Consider the following 19,477-nt stretch of genomic DNA (forward strand, 5'->3'; position numbering starts at 1 on the left):
TAACAAAGTACGTTTCCGCTACTTTTCCTTTTCGCTTGGCGCGCACGTAGCGCCATCAGGCGGCTCCCACTAAAACCACTCTCTCCTCCTCTTCCCCGATGTGTACGCCACTGCCCAGACAGGTAGCGCGCGACGGCTGCACCTCCCGCTTTTCTCGTTCGGGCGCAGTGGGGCCGCGCGGGGACCCAGGAATCACGCGCTGAGCGGCGAACAACGCAACGCACATCCAAGGAGCGTTCACTCCGAAGCTTGCGGCTTGCTAGCCGTTCGTTCGGCACGGAAGCTATGCTGGCGTTCCTGGAATCAGGTTTGTCGAGAACAATGTGCCGAGGAACGCTATGTGTCATGCCCTCAAGGCGCAGCTTGAGTGTCCCCTTCCCCCCAATTTTGAAGCGAAAAACTTCACTAGGCTCGTCAAACCGCGCTTCGTGTGAGCCACACTACAGATTTGCCACAGCGGCGCATGCGCGTGAAACCGAGTGATGCCACGCGGAGCGTAGGTGGCCGCTGCTGCCGCAGCCGTCGTCGCCGCCGCGCGCTGACTCCGTCGTCTGACCTTTCGCCGCCGCCGCGCGCTACTGCGCATGTGCCTCGCCGCTTCTCCTCCTCGCCATTGTTTTACCCTTCGTGGCTGCCGCGCGGTCGCCGCCGCTGTCCCAAGAGGGGAAGGTTCTTTCGCAAAGCGTTGCGAGATCGCGTGTGTGGCGGCGGCGGCCATAGAAGCGGCGGCCATAGAAGAGGCGGCCATCCTCGCCACCGTTTGACCTTTCGCCGCAGCCGTGCGCAGTGCACATTTGAAAGGAGGGGTATATAAGGCACGCAAGCCCATAGAACAGGCGCAGACACTCGCCATGGAAGGAGAAGAAGAAGCAACAGTCTGACCGAGCTGAAACACTGATCCAGAAGTGGCAGCTTGGGAGTTGGCTGAAAAGCACCGAGAGCTTTTCGCTTCGAGATATCCAGGCTTAACCTAAGCTAAGCCACAGGCAATTTTTTTTATGAAGAACTTCTTGCGAATCCTCGTCTCCAAAGCTATTGTGACCACTTATTTAAGATTAAGAAGAAGGTGAAGGTGAAGATGAAGAAGGTGTCAGCGGGTCACTTCCGACCCGCTTCAGCGTGATCTTCTCGCCTGTTCTGTTGATACTGCCCTCGATCCACGCCGCCGCGACCAGCTTCTTGAGCTGTCGCACCATTTTTGGTCTTCACTCGACACGCCGCAAGCCTCCTTGGGCCAGACGACGGCTGTCTCCCACCACATCGACACAGGAACTCACCCGCCTCTGTACCAGCGCCCATACCGTGTGTCACCTACAGAGCGTCGTGTCATAGCCGAACAATTCGTCGACATGCTCCACCGCGGTGTTGTTCAAGAATCAAGTAGTCCTTGGTCGTCTCCCGTTGTCCTGGTCAAGAAAAAGGATGGGTCTATACGCTTCTGCGTGGATTATCGCCGTCTCAACAAAATCATACGTCGGGATGTGTATCCACTCCCACGCATTGACAATGCATTGGACTGTTTGCAAGGCGCAGAATTCTTTTCTTTGCTTGACCTACGCTCCGGATATTGGCAAGTTCCCATGGCTCCAGCTGATCGCCCAAAGACCGCTTTCATCACTCCGGATGGGCTTTACGAATTCAACGTTATACCATTCGGCCTTTGTAACGCCCCAGCAACATTTGAACGAATGATGGACAACGTGCTGCGTGGCCTCATATGGAAGCCCGGTCTTTGTTATCTGGACGACATCGTGGTTTTCTGTTCTGATTTTCGCACGCATCTACATCGTCTCCGCAGGGTGCTAACCCGCCTTGCTCGTGCCGGCCTTCAACTGAACCTTAAAAAAATGTAACTTCGGTGCCCGCCAACTCACCATCCTCGGCCACGTCGTGTGTAAAGATGGCGTTCTCCCCGATCCTGAGAAGCTGTGCGCCGTTGCTGACTTCCCGAAACCGGCCTCTCTCAAAGAGCGGCGCAGCTTCGTGGGCCTATGTTCCTACTTTCGTCGTCTTGTACGTAATTTTGCTACAATCATCGCCCCACTAACAAAGCTCATGAATAGACCCGCTAACTTGTCCTCTTGGACACCGGCCTGGGACGAGGCCTTCGCGAAGCTCCGCAAAGTTTTGACATCACCACCCATACTTCGTAATTACGATCCCGATGCTCCAACGGAACTCCACATTGATGCCAGTGGTGTCGGCCTCGGTGCGGTACTCGCACAGCGCAAGGATGTTTTTTCTGAATACGTCGTCGCTTGTGCCAGCCGCGCCATCACAGCAGCAGAGTCAAACTACTCCGTTACGGAAAAAGAGTCTTTGGCGATCATCTAGGCGATCACCAAGTTCCGTCCTTACCTGTACAGACGCACGTTCGACGTTGTTGCATACCACCACGCCCTCTGTTGGCTCGCTGCGCTCAAAGATACGTCGGGCCGTCTCGGCCGGTGGGCTTTGCGCCTTCAGGAATATGATATCCGTGGTGTGTACCGCTCGGGCCGCAAGCATTCTGCCGCCGACGCTCTCTCTCGGTCGCCGGTGTCCCTCCCTGCCGTTACCACACCAGAACCTCCCCTGACCGCTCTCACGGTGTCCCTCCCTGCCGTTACCACACCAGAACCTCCCCTGACCGCTCTCACGGTCTCAGATATGCCTTCCGAGCAGCGCCGAGATCCTTGGATTTCAGCCCTGTTCAATGTCATCAATTCCCCTACTATGGCTGCATATCCGCGAGCTCTCCGCCGCCAAGCTTGCCATTTCTCCGTCCGGGATGGTCTCCTTTATCGCCGAAACTACAGCCATGACGGCAGAAAATGGTTACTGATTATCCCACGCCGTTTGTGCCCATCATCACACTGACCCGCAAAGTGCTCATGCTGGTGTCCTCAAAACATATCACCGGCTTCGTCAGCGCTACTACTGGCGTGGAATGTGCAATTTTGTCCGCCGCTACATTCGATCGTGCGATGCCTGTCAGCAACGAAAGGATTCACCTTGTCGCTAGGCCGGTCCCCTGCAACCTTTACCATGCCCCGCTCGCCCCTTCGACCCCATCGGCATCGCCCTTTATGGCCCACTTCCCTGCGCTCCGGCCGGTAACCGATGGGTAATCGTCGCTGTCGATCACCTGACCCGTTATGCCGAGACAGCCGCCCTTCCCATTGCGACGGCTCATGACGTCGCTTATTTTATTCTACACCACTTCGTCCTCCGTCACGGCGCACCTCGGGAGCTGCTCAGTGACAGGGGCCGTGTATTTTTGTCAGAGGTAGTTCAAGAGCTCCTCTCAGGATGTCAAACCATACACCGTGCGACTGCTGCCTACCATCCGCAAACAAACGGCCTCACGGAGCGATTCAATTGCACTCTGGGCGACATGCTCGCAATGTACGTTGCGTCTGACCATTCCAACTGGGATCAGGTACTTCCGTTTGTTACTTTTGCGTATAATACCGCCCATCAAGCGACGACAGGTTTCTCCCCTTTCTTCCTCTTATACGGCCGTGAACCATCCTGTACCATCTACACCATTTTACCCTACCGACCCGATCCGTCTGAATACACACCTATCTCCGACATCGCCCACAAGACTGAAGAGTGCCGTCAGCTGGCCCGCACCTTTACTTCCGACACACAAGGATACCGCAAAGACGTCCACGACAATGCTAGGCCTGCTTCGACGTTCTCCACTGACTCTCTCGTTTGGCTTTTGGTTTCTGCCGACAACAAGCTCTCCATCAAGTACCATGGCCCTTATCGAGTCATTCAGCGCACGTCTCCTCTCAACTACCTCATTCAGCCAGTTACACCTTTCTCAGACCACCGCCGTCGTCGTCGCGAGGTTGTCCACGTTAGCCGCCTCAACCCGTACTACAACCCGCCTGTCGTTTCTTCGGCGCAAGTTGCCAGGATGGCTATTCCTTCTCGCCGGGGCCATTGTAAGAAGAAGAAGAGGACGTCTCCGCGGTGCCGCACTTCGTCGTCATCGCTGGTGGTTCGGATGCGAGTTGTCGTGGTGCAGCTGCTTCCTTAGGCTGCTTTTGCCGTCTTGCTACGACCTGACCGCTGCGTGCGTTGGTCGCCGTGACCAACTAATAAATCCACTGTTCAAAGGTTAGCTCTCTTCGATCCAGAGAGCTTCTTCTTCCACTTGGAAATTAGGCTTTTTGGCAATTGCGGCTCCAAGTGCTTAGGCAACCGCACCTTCAAACACATCTGCATGCCTCCCACCGGCTGCAGCTCAGCGTTTTCAAGTGCCTTTTCTCGTCCTGGCATTTTCTGTCTACCTCTACAGTACAAAAATTGCAACTTTAGGACCAGATATAAATGTGCGTGTGTGGTGGGTGAGGGCGGAGCCTTCTGATGTTCATTGGAGGTGGGGAATGGTGAGGAACGAATCAGCGCTGGCAACATCCGCCTAGGGTGCTGGTCAGTCGATTGGGCAGTCCGGTGAAAAGGGCAACTTACCGTGTCGCTTCCGTCAGGTGGTCTTTTCACTTGACGACTCTTTTCTTGCTTGTCTGCCGATACGCTCGTCCGTCCTTTGGTCAGCCCTCCGTTGCGTCCCCGTCAAACCACTGGGCGTCTATGCAGACCACAGCGCTTGATATTTGTTCACTGTTCTCTTAGAGACATAAGCGCACCTACACGTGTGCTAGGCTCGTCGGCACCGTTCTTAACACTGCTGTAAACGATGCTGAGGACGGTCTGTCTAGGCTGAAAGTGTGCCGTCGCTTTCCTTGCTATAGGCTTTTCTCAAACTCCAGTGTGGTTTTTACACATTCGCAGTTTTTTTAGGATAATGCGGTAAATGACGTTAGTACTGAATACAATAACGGAAATGCGATTTACGTCTTTCATACCATGTTATTTCTGCGGCAGTTATCTGTTGCCGTTGCGCAAGGGCGGGAGGAAGTGGAGCTGTGTGAGCCTGATCGCCGCAGTTAGGCATTTGAAACAACTCTAAATGCAGGTACTACATATCGTTGTAGAAAAGGCCTAATTACTCTGAACACACTTGAATGCATGCGCGTTTCCTTCGAAAGTAGGAAGCACATTGTAATTAGGAATTTTCGTATTTTCGGGGGTAAGATTTCACGTACTTTTGACCAAAAAGCGTTTTCAAATTTATATTCATTATTGGCAGCACACTGAAGGATTTTGTTGCACAAATAACAGCGCAGCGTCGTGCTAACTCTTCATACCAAGAATCGAAAACAAAACGAAAAACCTGTTGGCGGATGCCTTTTTTTGCCAAAATCTCTGTTTAAGTTCAATGTCTATAAAAAACTTTGCTTAATAAACTCAGGAAGAATATTCAAGAATAAATTTCTTACACATGTCAAGCCAAAGACGAAACCTCTCGACTTCACCCAATTGCATGGTAGGCATAATGGTACACAGTCTAGGTACAAGGGGCACCTGACTTTCGCACCGCAGGCCTTCTCTCACTGCTGATTTTCCGTGTAACCTACCTCTAGCCCCAAAGAGAGATGAATTATCTTCTTTTGGTATACTGTACAAAAAACCAGCAGCAGAATTAACCCGATACGGGAGCAAACAAGGATCTCTGCCAATGTCGCACATTCGAATTGACTGCTGGAATTCCTTCTAATTCTCTGGAATCTCTTCCCAATATTTAAGCTGTGCAAAACATGCCGGGCAATCCGCGATGTTTAGTCACGCAGTGAATGGGCGCATGCGGTAGCATGTCGGTGTGCGTTACTTCCGGTATTATATCAATGCAGAAGAGCTGGTTTTTTTACAATAGCGAATAGACGAGCTAGTTGGTTCTGCATTGTGAATATACAGCACAAGGCAATTCAGATGACGAAACCAGTAAAAGACACACAGGGGCGCTGACTATCAACTGAATTTGATTGAGGAGGCACAGTGAATATGTAGTCCAATGAGCGGATGGTGCATGAAGACAAAGGCGGCGCGGTCAGCGAAATTCAGAGTAGTCGGTCAAAGAACGAAAACATGACTTACGGATGAAGAAAGCGATAAAAGCGGTAAAAACATTATAATCAATCAAAGCTGTTAGGTGCAAATGGCTATCATGCAAAAAATGAAAACCAGTAAAATTGGAAAAGAATGCTTAAAAGTGGCAAAATGGACTATAAAAAGGCAAAAACCAGAGACAAAAAGGAAACACGTCAGTAATGATAAAACATTGCTTAATTAAGTCAAACATCTCAAGGCTGGTGTCTGCACTCACTTCGCATGCCCAGCCATGCCCAGGAATTCCAGCTTTTTTCTTTGAAGAAAGCAAGCGAAGGCGTGCTTACACACTGTTCCTTGGAATGAACAATTTCGAGCGCTTCGATTATTTCCCTGGTTGTACGATCTCATCCATTTCCAATAATAGCACATTCTTTGAAATCTCGAGTGCAAGTCTTAGTACCACATTTCTTAGAGTACGTGACAAAATTACCTGAAATTGCAATGTTATTGGCGTTTTTTGTATGTTCTTGAACCCTGATATGTTTCCACCTCCCAGTTTGGCCAAAGTAGCCTTTCCCACAAGATAAGGACAGCGAATCGATGGCTACAGTAGCACAGGAAACACATGGATTGCCTTGCGTATGCCCGCTGCCTCGATGAATCTGTTGGCTCTCTACTTTCGAACAACGCGAACAAAACTGGTTAGGCGTCGAAAAAACCACAACGACGCTTACGCGTTGGCCGACTCTTTCAAACTATGCCTGACTGAGTGCTTGTAGGCCAACAGGACGACATTTTTGGGGGAACGACCTGGAGACCTGCAGGGAAAGACCAGCCACCTGGGTTGCTTCAAGGGGGATTTTGCGCTTACACTAGGGCCACGGCGGTCGATGACGACGACGACTAGGACAACGGCGCTGTGTTTTCCGCTGAATGGAACCACAAACGCTATCGTCGTAGAAGTGCTCAGATACGCCATGCGAAGGCCGCCAACTACAACTCCACGATAGCTACGACACCTCGCAGCTGGCACACATATCAACAACGCCCGCGCTTGGGACAACCGACCAAGCCTATACGTACCTCCCACACACAAAAACATTCTCCATCGCTATGACTCCTCTTCCGGTGGTGATCGCTATAGGCACCTTTCTAAGGACGTTTAACCGCCCGACACGGACGTATACTGTCTTTGCGAAAAGCAAGCGAATCAACCGGGTTTGCTTCCCAGCCATGTAATGGAGCATTTATGACCCCAATTAAGCTCTAAATGGGTGTAACGCATGGAGAGCTCTTTTCCGCATTTTCGATACCTTTTGTTTTATTGGGTGTCTCAACACTTCCACCAACGGCTGAGAAGGAACCCCCTCGCCTGGTTATTTTTGTCAAAGGCGGTGGAACACGAACGCAAGCTGATCATTGATAGGTATTGTACGGCAGCTACTGGCCTTGCGACTAGGAACTGTACTCCGCACGAAGGAGTAGCCTCTGGTGACACCGCCTAGACCTTAGCCATTTCTGAAGCCATCTCCCATCAAAGACGCCATCACTATCGAATGTTTATTCCAGAGGATGGTCAAATTACCTGCGCCAGTGTTAAAGAAAGAAAATCCGTCCACGCGCGCCCAAGGAGGCTCGAGTTGAGTTCATCTCACTGCAGCTCATAATCCAGTCTGGTCATGCCGTGCTCGGAGAGTAGCGATACACGCGCTAATATAGAGTAGGATTGGATGAAATAATAATTTTGTTTCCTTTGTCTCATTGCAACCAAAAAGAGGTAAATACGCAGTCAGGACAGGCGTACAAGACACGGGTGCTCCAGTCATTTCACTCCCCGTTGTGTGAGCCGTCCACGCTCAGGGTAACCTATTGACACCGCGTTGCTTCTCTTCTCATGGTATTAAGCACCCATGTCACATCACCTTGTGACATCCAACAACCTACACACCCTTTTGCGAGCGAACTGCCCGCCGTGGAAAGTGGTAGTGTACTTAGTGATTGATCCCAAGACGTTACTCGGGATGAACAAACTGTGTCGCAGAAGCCGTACCGTTGGCAGCATCTGCCATTGCAAGGTAGTGGCGCATCGCTATCCGATTGGCCATTGGGTCAGGACTAGTATCATCAAGACACCGAAGGATATCAAAATCATCGTGACTACGCCTACTTGTAGTGGGAAGGTTTCTTCCCTAACACTAATTACCTCTGTCCTGCGCCATCTACGACGAGCCTATCTCCGCTAACTTCCTAATCTCATCCACCTACCAAACTTTTTGCCTGCCTCTGCTACGCTTGCAATCTCTTTGAATCAAGTTCGTTACCCTTATGGAGCAATGGTTATCTTGCCTTCGCCTTCCGTGCCCTTCCCAAGTCCAATTCTTTCTCTTGAATTAGACGAGAAAGTCACTGCCTACAGTTTCTTCCTGGCCCACTACGCCCTCTTCCTGCCTCTTAACGTTACACCTATAATTCTCCTTTCCATATCTCATTGTATTGTCCTCAATTTGAGTTGAACCTTCTGCGTCAGCTTCCACGCTTCTGCCCGTACGTGAGTGTTGTAAGAGAGCAGTTTTATACTTTTCTCTTCAGGGCTAATGGTAAACTACCATTTATGATCTGAGATAAGCTGCCAAGGACATTCCATCGCATTCCTTTTGTTTTAGTTATTTCACTCTCGTTATCCGGATCTGCGGTGATTACCTGCCCTAAGTACATATATTCCCTTATCAGCTCCAGCTACTCGGTGTTAGCTTTAAACTGCTGTTGGTTTCGGAGTCTGTTGAACATAACTTTGGTTATGTGCATATTTATCTTTAAACAATCCGCTCTGCTCTTCCTATCCTTGATAATGCTTTGCAATCCATTCTATGAGTGACTTAGCAAGGCAATGTGGTCGGGAAATAGCAAATTACTAAGGTATTCTCCGTTGACTCTTGTCCCCAAGTGTTCTCAATCAAGGCCTCTGAATTCCTCGTGCAAACAGATGCTGAATAGCATTGTCGACGTTGTGTTTCCCTGCCTGACGCCCTTCCGAATTGAAATTTTATTGCTGACTGTAAGGAGCACTATGATGGCTGCGCAGCCATCACAGTATTTTTACATAAGGCTTGTCTACAACCCGATCCGTAACGCCTGCATGACTCCTGCGGTTTCGACTGGGTGAAATTCTTTCTCGTAATTTATGTAGCTATATACGGGGGTTGGTTATATTCTGCGCATTTCTTTATTACCTGGTCTATTCTGTAGATACGGTCGATGTCGAGTACCCTTTACGAAAGCCGGACTGATCATTTGATTGAATGAAGTCTAAGGTTGTCCTCATTTCATTAACGAATAGGTTAGTAATCACTGTGGTAATCGTGGAAATAGTGTGCTGAACTCCTGAGTATTAAACTGACCCTGCTGAATAGCTGCGCCTATATTAAACGGCCTATGAGCTTCTACGGAAAACTTTACGTAACCTATGTCCGTCTATAGACGTAGGCTATGTCACGGAATAATATAACAGGCGAGAGATGAAAGTCCATAAAAAACCTCGGTTTAATATGGAGCGAATCTAGCTTGCTGTAAACAACGCAGGTGGTCTAAAAGCGGTTAGAAGGAAACTATGCATAGGAAAAAATAAAACAGATATATGCGTTAAGAGACAAGGAGGGCCACCCCATTAGCAATATCGACAACATAGTAAAAGAACCCGAAGGCTTCTACACAAATATGTATAGTAGCCAAAGTAATCTAAAATTTAACAATATAGGCAGTAGATTATAGCATTGCGACATCCTGCCAGTAAAGAAAGCCTTAGAAGCAATGCAAAGGTGGAAAGCATCCGGTTAGGATCAGGTACCAGCAGATCTGTTGAAGGACGGTGAGGAGTCTGTGGTCGAAACACTAGCCACCCCGTATACGCAGTGCCTTATCACCTCAAGCGTTCTAGAAGCTTGAAAGAACGCTACCGTTATCTTAATTCATAGAAAAGGAGACGTCATGACTTTAAATATTACAGACCTATAAACTTAGTGTCCTTTGCCTATAATGTATTTACTAAGGTAATTGCTAACTGATTAAGGAAAACTTTAGGCTTCAATCAACCAAATGATCAATCAGGCTTTCATGAAGGATACTCGACCGTCCACCCTGTTCACATTTTGAATCAGGTACTAGAGAATTGCGCAAAATAATACCAACCCCTGTATGCAATCTTCCTTGATATTGATGACGAGAAAGCATTTAGCTCAGTGCAAACCTCATCAGTACTGCAGGCATTGCGGAATCAAGGCGTACAAGAACCTTATGTGAAAATATTAGTAGATATCTAAAACGACTGCACAGCTATCATAGTCCTCCATACAGCCAGCAATACAATTGATAAAATTCTTATAAGGAAGGGTGCATGTAATGAACATTGAGTTGTCGAAATTAATACGCAGTCCCGCAACGGTGACCTTCATATCCCCTCTAAGATAGGGACGTTAAAGCCCGTACATTATACCTTAGTATGCCTTTATCCGGAAATTTCTTGGAATTTCTTAGGGAAGTTAGCAGTCTTAGCGCATCTGTCTAGCATCCAGACGGAACGAATCTGGCTCTTCTGGCCATTTATAAACTGAGTGTTTATGTCAGAAGTTAACAGTCACGGAATTCAAGCAGCATAGGGGATATCTTCTTTACTGTGTGGTGTTCATCAATAAGAGAATAATAGGCTAATTATTTTAAAGATAATTGATGCGAAAGCAGGAGAAAAAGCAACCACATCCCGCTAGTGGAAAACGAAACCACGATGCCGTAGGTTCTCGCAAAGCTTCTACCCTCACCGTTGGACCACGTTCCTACGTGGTAGTCGCGGTAATACAGGACGTACTACGTCCGCCACAACACACTACACATGAATACCCCAAAAGTAGATTGGGCAGCCCTTACCGGACCTGAGCTGGTAGAGCACCGCTCGCGAAATTCGGAGATCGTGGGGTTCGGATCCAACCAGCGGAATACGGTTGTTGTTTCTTCTGCTTCGTAATCAGTTATATTTAGAATAATTACCCTATTATTCTCCCATCGAAGAACACCACAAAAACTAAGAAAAACATCTTTATACTCCCCGGTTTCGATGGCGATTGGCCTCCGTGATGTATGTCAAAACGAGCTTCTCTTTTCCCTTCCCTTGTCTCCCCATAAGCATTTATGTGACAGATAACAGTATGCTTTCGCCTGGAGTTCGTTGCTAGGTCCCTGCGCAATCAGCTGCGAGGAAAAGAGTCTAAACACAGTCAGAAATAATACTACGGCCGCTGTAGCACCATGACTCCACGCTCAAAGCGATAGAGTCGCTAAAGGTATCACTCTGCACTATGTCAATGAGACCCCCGTGTGAAGTGGAAAAATTACGATGAACTTTAGCGGCTAAAGTGGTGAAAGCCGAAAGCCTGAGTGCTGCATTCTGCTACGCGATTGTTCACTTCACATTCTTTTGGTGCATTAATTAACGGCCAATTAATGACGCTTAATCATTGCCTTCAGGAGTGGAACGCGACAGCATGTTGTAGCGCTGCCAGAGTGTCCACGGAACGCGGTGCGTTGCCCTTTGAACGCGACGGTTTTTGAGGAAAGGAAATGGGGCTGTAATTCTCTGTCATCTCGATGGACACCAGAGCCGCACCGTGCAGGAAGGGAGGAAGTGTGAGTGAAAGAGGAAAGAGGGGCCGTAATAAAGAAAATGAAAATTGTATTTGAGGAAAGGAAATTACGCAGTAACTGTTTCACATATCTCAGTGGACTACAGTCGAAAATTGCATTCGAGGAAAGGAAATTGCGCAGTAACTGTCTGGCATATATTTCGGTGGACACCTGTCAAAGTTCGCGCGCAGTGACGTCATGACCATTTCAACCAATGTGAAATTTGCTAACACGTCTTGGTCACCACAGTATGAGCCATTAAAAGCTTTCCCCTTAAAACCGATATCATACTGTCTTAGGTTGTTGCTTTCGTGTGTAACTGACATTGCGAACCTGTTTATTTATATGTGTGCAGGGTGGGTGTGTTTTCAGCATTCATGAATAAGCGACTGCTACTTACACAGAGGTGATCTTTGAATAAGTGCTCTATGTGCTCCGGTCACTGAAGGCAACTGCTTTATCAAACCGGGACCTTCTCATCAATTCAGAACCTCTGCCTAAATGGGTGTCACTACCGTGGGCAACATTATCAACTTTGCCCGGTGGACTCCTATCACCTCAGATGAATCCAAACACTTACTTGCCCCAGTCTCCACCACCTACAGCGCATTCACCCAACATTATACGCACACACATGTCCCTTGTCTGGTGATGTTTCTACACTCGGATACATTACATGGGCAGACTCAGTTAAACCAAAGCACCGAAAGTCGCCGAACGCGGCGTCAGAGCCGTGCGAGCTGTTGTTGGCCAGCGGCACCTTGGGAGTCCAGGATGCGCTAGTCGCCTTCGCCAAATGATCGGCGGAAACACAGCAGTCCTAGACTGAGGGCCCTACCCACAAACCTCTCCGGTCTCCTTTTTTGCCAAAACGTTTACTCTCTCTGACTTACAGAATGTAGCTCTTGATTTCGAGGCGTAACAGCATCCTCTCAAGCGGTCGTCTAATCTCATACTTTTGTTTATTAGGCTAATTGAATGCACAGAACAGTTACTGAAGATCTGTCGATTTCCTTCTCTAACATGATGCTAGCTCGAAAAAAAAATTGCTGAAATTCTTCGCTTTTCCGTATCGATCGATATTCTCGAGCACGTTGAGACATCTGCCGTTACCTTAAAAAAATTGCAAGGGACAGTGAAGCAATGCAGTGGCCAGTGCATTTTCGTTGTGTGCGTGTTGATCAGTCCACTTGGCTCTATCTTTCAGAGCGTCAAGCTCACGAGATTTCAAAAGAAAAAATTGCGGACGATTACGTTACCTCCTAATCCGAAATATGAGTGCAGCTCACCAGCTGTTTCAGCTTCTCGATAGATTGAAGCAAAGAATTCGAGCAAGACATGTATGTACAATTACAGACTTGTTTTTTTTTCACACATATTCCACCTTCAAGAAACACTCCACTAACAGTTCTTGATTGTCATGAAGGAAGCTTTGTGGTCGGAGAAATGGCAATTAAGTTATCGGGAGGTCGAGGAAGGCAGCGCGTGGGCGCATAGGAACCTTGAGCGGCCACGGAGGAAGAGGGCGAGAGGTATGGGTGCGAGGGGGGGGGGGGTACACGAAGTGACTAATGCCGGCTTCTATGCGTTTCGGCTTGGGCGTGCGGGAGAAATGGCGCCCGGAGCGCGCACAGCTAGAACATCGCGCTGCCCCGGCTGCGGAGCTGGTTACGAGGGACCACGGCGGCGCCGCGAAACGCAGGAACGGGCTCCAAAGAGCTGCGCTCTAAAACACCGAGTTTACCGGGTTTATGATATAGTGGAAAACCTTAATTGTGTCAGCTTGCAGTAATGTCGCATGATGTCCTGCTCAGCGGAAGAGGTGATTACCGTGTGCGGGCTCGGAAATAAGCTCCCTTGCCACTGAAAATGTGTCTCATTGGAACCTATTCCGTAAAATGCTAAGGTAAAAACTTGGGCGAGCTGGTGGTTGTTCATTCTAAAACAACGGCGAAAAAAAAACACGGACAACAGGAAGAGACGTACGAACAGGTGCTGACCAGGCGATGACCAGCCCATGTTTTCCATATGCAGTACAAGGAACTTTTGTGTAGGCTTAGAGCTTCAGAGTGAGTCTCGGCTATCGCTCTTCTGAAAGCTGGAGTGAACTGGCTAGAAGCTGTCTTTTGCTCCTAGCCACCATACTGTGTTCCTGCGTCGACAATTCACTGCGGAATTTCATGACCAGTGGCGGAAACATATATCCCAATTTCCCTCTCGTGTCTGCTACTCAGCTTCACGCCCTGAAGACCCTGAACTTTCTCAAATAGGAATATTCCGTACAATGAAGTTATGTGGTAAGTTATATATAAACTGTTTTCAATATGTGTGCAGGATCCAGAGAAAAGCGAGAGTTCTTGATGCGCCGCTTCCCACAGCTGAAGGAAAGAAACTTCGCCAACTCGCGTGACCTTTCCTTCGAAAGGCACGTGCTTACGGAAACGAAAGGCAGAGGTAAGTGGACTTTTGCTTTGAATGTGCGGCGTGATCCTGGCGCCGTGGTGTCCCGTATGGGCATGACGAGCTCACACATCGGCGTCCTCTCACTCCTGACTTTTTTATTCTGTTTCTAGGAAAGACAAATGCTGCTATTGCAAAGTTATCGCTTCTACGTGCATTCGGTAACTCCTTCCGATTTCTCATTTGGGCATCCTTTTTCTGTGCATTGCTAATAGCAGTTTGCACTCTTTCTCTTCCTGCGCCTAATAAGTCCCCTCAGTTCAGACCAATGAAATCTCCTTCTTCTTGTGCGGAGAAAGTAGGTGTATAAAAGGCGCTTTTTTTTCGTGGTCACCATCGCCATGATGATGATTATGTCCTCAGGCTTAATGTCTTATGGCCCGCATCTTCACCCTTATCGACGCCCATCAAACGCTACTCCTGCTCCGACGCGCCAGTAGAAGCTCAGTCGTTTAGCAGAACATTGACAAACTGGTAGATTGCATCCCTCCACCCCTACACTTTGAATCGGTCGCACGTGACGTCTTTTATTTCGCGAAGCTATCCAGGTTCTTCGACCTACCTGGTGAACCCCCAGCTTGTCAGCGCCTAAGCTTCTCAGTGTGAATTACTGCAACCTCGTTTTGACGATTGCGGAATGCCTCCTCACTGCACACATGCGGCACTTCCTCCGTTTGTTGCGCCCTGCCCCACTGTTCTTCCCGCATAGAGTAGGCGGCACTTGGGAGGATCCTCAGAAGGAGCCGAGTCGGAGTTGCTGTGACTACGCCCGTCACGCGGAACTGATCCCACTTTCAAAGCTTGTGTCCGAGCCCCGGTTGTCCTAAAACCTCTCCCAGGAAGTCCAGATTGACATTCCTTACCTGCAGTGGCAGTGATGTGGTGTCATGCGCACCATTGAAACCGACGATAATATGGTACCTGGCAGCAGCGAGTTTCTTGCCGTACAGTGCTGCGTCCTTGGCTTCCTCCAAGCAGAAACCGCGTGAGCGATATCTTTCTAAATTCATTATATGTTTAAATCCAATTTACTTCATATAATCATTCCCTTTAAGGCCTGCAAGCAGAAAATGTAGCTTCAAAAAATTGGCGGGGGCTTATCTTTGGTTACGCCTGGTAGGTTGCAAAAGCAGGTGTTTTATACTGCATATGCAGCGCCTCTAGTGGGAAGAGCGCGGCGCGCCGTGCCCAGCGGCCGCCGTTACCAGACGAGCCGAGTTGGTAGCCCGTCTCTCGCACCTGGTATGACGTCACGCTATAACGTCACTAGCGCCTCTAGCGGGAGGAGCGCGGCGCGCCGTGCCAAGCGGAGCCGTTATCCGACGAGCCGAGTTGGTAGCTCGTCTCTCGTTCCTGGTATGACGTCACGCTGTGACGTCACTAAGCATGGTATGACGTCAGAGGTCATTCTAAAGGTCAAATGTGCCAAATGGCTGCCGCTACGCGAAAGGCCGTTCTTGGGAGTAGTATTGCTTCGCAATACAATAAGGTGAGGGTCCGCTCTTGAGTCACGCTCCAGGCGCTACGAGCCGCTCCTGTAGGCATGCTGACGCTATGTAAGAGCACTACTTCCTAGTATAAGAAACCGAAAAAAACTATCTCACTTAAGTCTATTGCCGATAAATGCAAGAGCAAAACACACACAAAAAAAGAAAGCTGAGCCTCCGGGTCAAACAGTGGGAAAATTTTTAATTGACGGAATGTGCCTTCAGTGTGAAAACCTTTTCCTCCGAGTGTGGCACGATTATCACACTGCCGTAACACCGATGCTATCGTGTGAGGCCGAAGCGGGCCGAAGCTAGGAATCTTCAGCGTGAAATGGAAAGGAGAGACAGAGGAGGAAGTAGGAGCACCTTGGAGCCCAATAGAGAAGCCAGACAGAGGAGGAGAGTGGGATCAGAGGGCCAACCACAGCGGAGAAGTACCAATGAGGGAGAATGAGGGGAAGCCGGAGACCGCTTCATTCGTCTCAGTAGAACGCGTCGCAAGAAAGAGAGGTTTAGCGCGCTTTAGTAGCGCGTGTAGTGGGGCGCTGCGCCCAGCGCTACAGCGCACTTCTTCATAGCAGAACAAGAACCTTCTCCTCTCCAATGAGAAGACGCGCATTCCTCCTGTGGCACTGGTAGTTAGGACGCGTGTACGGTTCACGCCCTCGCAGTCGCAGTGAGCGCCATGATGCCTGCTGTAGCCCGGCACGCGCGACGCGCTCATCTGCAAAGACTGAGGGGTTACTGACACGGAGAACTGCCACGACGCCAGATAAAGGAGAACGAATACTCTGCGCGAGATGGATTGCAAGCAGACCAATGCTGACTAGGACCGCAAAACCAACGCGAACAAGATGGCCTTTCAGTGCGTGTTGAGGAAGCGAGACCCACTCGGCGAGCAGAATAACTACGGGTGCCTCCCATCAAAATCGCGCTGAACAACGCCACAGCGCACCAAATTTAAAGTACAAGTATACATTATCAAAGGAGATAGAATAAAACCAAAACAGAAATCTACCCCGCCGTATCGCCCAACACAACACGACAGCTACAGCACATATATAAGCGAAAACCATTGAGGGTAAGTTCATGCGCACAGCTGCAGCACCCCCTGTCGCCAAGAGCTGCGCCACTGAAAAGGCATATCATTGACCCAAAAGCTTTGGTTTATTGGTTTGGTTTATTGGGGCTTAACTTTCCAAAGCAACTCAGGCTATGAGGGACGCCGTAGTGAAGGGCTCCGGAAATTTCTACCACCTGGGGTTTTTTAACGTGCACTGACATCGCACAGCACATAGGCCTCTAGAATTTCGCCTCCATCCAAATTCTGCTGCCACGACCGGGATCGAACCCGCGTCTTTGTGGTCAGCAGCCGGGCGCCGTAGCCACTGAGGCACCGCGGCGGGGCTTTGCCCCAAAAGCGTACAGAAAATTCCTACTGCTGTCGCAGTGTTGCCGCCACTATTGTAATGATACCCCATCATTGGTGGTTGTATAGTAGAACAATGGCAAACTACAGGTATCTGTCTCATGAACGGGAGCACACTATGGCAAGCTGCAGTTATCTGTCTCATGAACGGGAGCACATTATCATATTCAACCAACGATTGCACCGAAAATCTGACAAAAAAAAAGCACCTGGTTTCTTTATCCTCTACGATGTTTCCTCTGTCCGAGTAATGATTGCGAAAGGTTTCGAATTCACTGTAGAAATAACAATAAAATCCGCCTTTCTGTTTGCAGACTGATTGATTAATTTAAGTACGGTGTTTCCTTTACATCGGTTCGGCATTTTGCGCCGTAGGTTTATAACTAAACTGCCGTTATTATTCTTGCAAAGCTTGCAAGATGCCTTCTTACACTTTCATTTGCCTCCTGAATTGTGCACTGAGATCGGGGTATGCCGGGATCGCCTGAAATGAACTTTCTTCTTCATTACACACAGTCTTTTAAAACAAAACGCCGCTTCTCTCTGTAGCACAGGACTAACCCTAAAGCCTTAGTCTGTCGTGAGTGTATTTTTCTCTCTCTTGAGTACCCGTCAGATATTGCTCCTCCTCTGAAACATTGCTGCAAATGACTAGTTTCAGCGGAAGCTTCACTAACGATTATTATTATTTATAGCAATACATTTTACTCTCCCCGTAGACTTTCCCGCCAATAGTCTGAATCTCCCGCTCTAGACCACGCCGCTAAATTTGTCTCAACGTAGTTGTCCAGTCGGAGGATTGTGGTGCTTCCGCTGCTCACTTGATCAGTTAACCCTCCCGAATTGACGTCTTTCGTACACGAAGTAACAGAGTTAATAAGAACACATATATCTGGTCGCATTATCTCACACCACGTTCCTGTCGTTTTTCTCAATCCTTCTTGTTGTTTAAGGTTTGTGTAAGGGTTGTTTAAGTTCGGTGTAAAGTTGTAAGTATTTTAGAGAAAATTCCTGCATGGTTCAGCGACAGCTCGCCCCACGCAAGAACATTTGCTCGACCATCGCAATTTGCCCTAAGTCCATCACACTTAAGTGGTTCCCCAAATATATTGGGGGGGTGGGGGGGAGGTTCAAAATATTGGTGATTTCGTTCATCGCATGGGTTGTCCTCTGAATCAAGCAACCCTCACTCGATACCTGTCTGCTTTTTCGGCTGATGTAAATGTAGAAACTTTCTCATGCTAGTGACAATTGCTTCTGCAAGTGGTTCTAAACGATGGCTGTATAGGTGGCACAAGAGAAAGTCAGGAGGACTTAACATTTGATTCTCTCCGCAAAATTACACAGATAATCCATTCCACCGCAATTAATGACGAGGTATACGTCGCATTAGACAGTCAGAATAAATGTCAGGCTACCAAGCAGCCTCTGATATGTGCAAGAGGCACCCAAGTGCATCACACTGAAGCGACAGCTCTATACGGGATATTTCGCGGTTCTTGCGGCCTATATGCTGGCCCGGTTTGACGGTCTTAATACAAAAGAGCAGTATGGCAAGCAACAACCTAACTGCTTACCAATTGCTTTATGGGCTGAAGTACCAGTGGGAACGATTAGTAGGATTATGTGGATGCTCTCGTGTGGAAGTTTTCAATTAGGTCACAATCTTTCCTAGGAACAAACGATAAATGCTTTTTTTCGATATACTAAAGAGCCCATACATAAACTAGTGCTACCACTTCCACTGATTATGTATGAGCAAGGGAAGAAAATAGAGGGGCTCCTATGGCATACATGACGGAAGCTAACACCCAGCGAAACCACAAGCATAGAGGATGTTTTATTATAATTTGTGGGGTTGATCATTAGCAGAATAACAAGGCAATCATTTTTTAAAGGTAATTGGTTAGGAAGCACAAGAAACGACAACCACATGTCACCTGCGGGGTCCGAACCCGCAACCTCCGAATTTCGCGTCTGGTGCTCTGCCAACTATGCTACGGCGCCGGCTGTTCGGCGACATGTAAATGCCCACGAAAGTAGATGAATGGACAGCCATCGCCGTAGCTCGGTTGGTAGAGCTCCGGACGCCAAATTCGGAGGTCATGGGTTCGGGTCCCAGTAGCGTCATGTGGTTGTCTTTTCTTCTGATGTATAATCAATTACATTTTAAAAAATGATTCCTCTCTTAATCTCCCTTCGACGAACATCGCAAATTGTAATTAAAAAAAAACATCCTCTATGCTTTGTGGTTTCGGTCAATGTTGGCTTCTTCCATGTATGTATGAGCAAGTGTTATAGTAATCGGTGCAAACAAACTCCGGATATTAATTATTTCTGTGCGAACAGCAAAACGATTTGCACTGAACTGTGTGAACCGGTCTGTACAGCGGTGAACTGTGCGTTCACTACCCCGAAGGAGCGGCAGACTCTGAGCAATCGTAGAGTGTGTGCGATGCGGATTTGGATGCCTCGACATACGAAG

General features: G+C 48.6%; 1 protein-coding gene across 1 annotated transcript in view; it reads left to right on the forward strand.

Annotated features, from left to right (window-relative positions):
* LOC149361713 (fatty acid synthase-like) overlaps nt 1–19,477 on the forward strand; it is a 120,000-nt gene that overhangs the window by 74,161 nt on the left and 26,362 nt on the right. Inside the window, exon 19 of the mRNA XM_089572777.1 lies at nt 13,951–14,070. Coding sequence (XP_089428903.1) covers nt 13,951–14,070 — 120 coding nt within the window. The remainder of the gene's footprint in view (nt 1–13,950; nt 14,071–19,477) is intronic.

Source organism: Amblyomma mixtum, chromosome 2, assembly GCF_055824585.1.
Source record: "Amblyomma mixtum isolate Tamu chromosome 2, ASM5582458v1, whole genome shotgun sequence".
In the NCBI taxonomy this organism is placed as follows: domain Eukaryota; kingdom Metazoa; phylum Arthropoda; class Arachnida; order Ixodida; family Ixodidae; genus Amblyomma; species Amblyomma mixtum.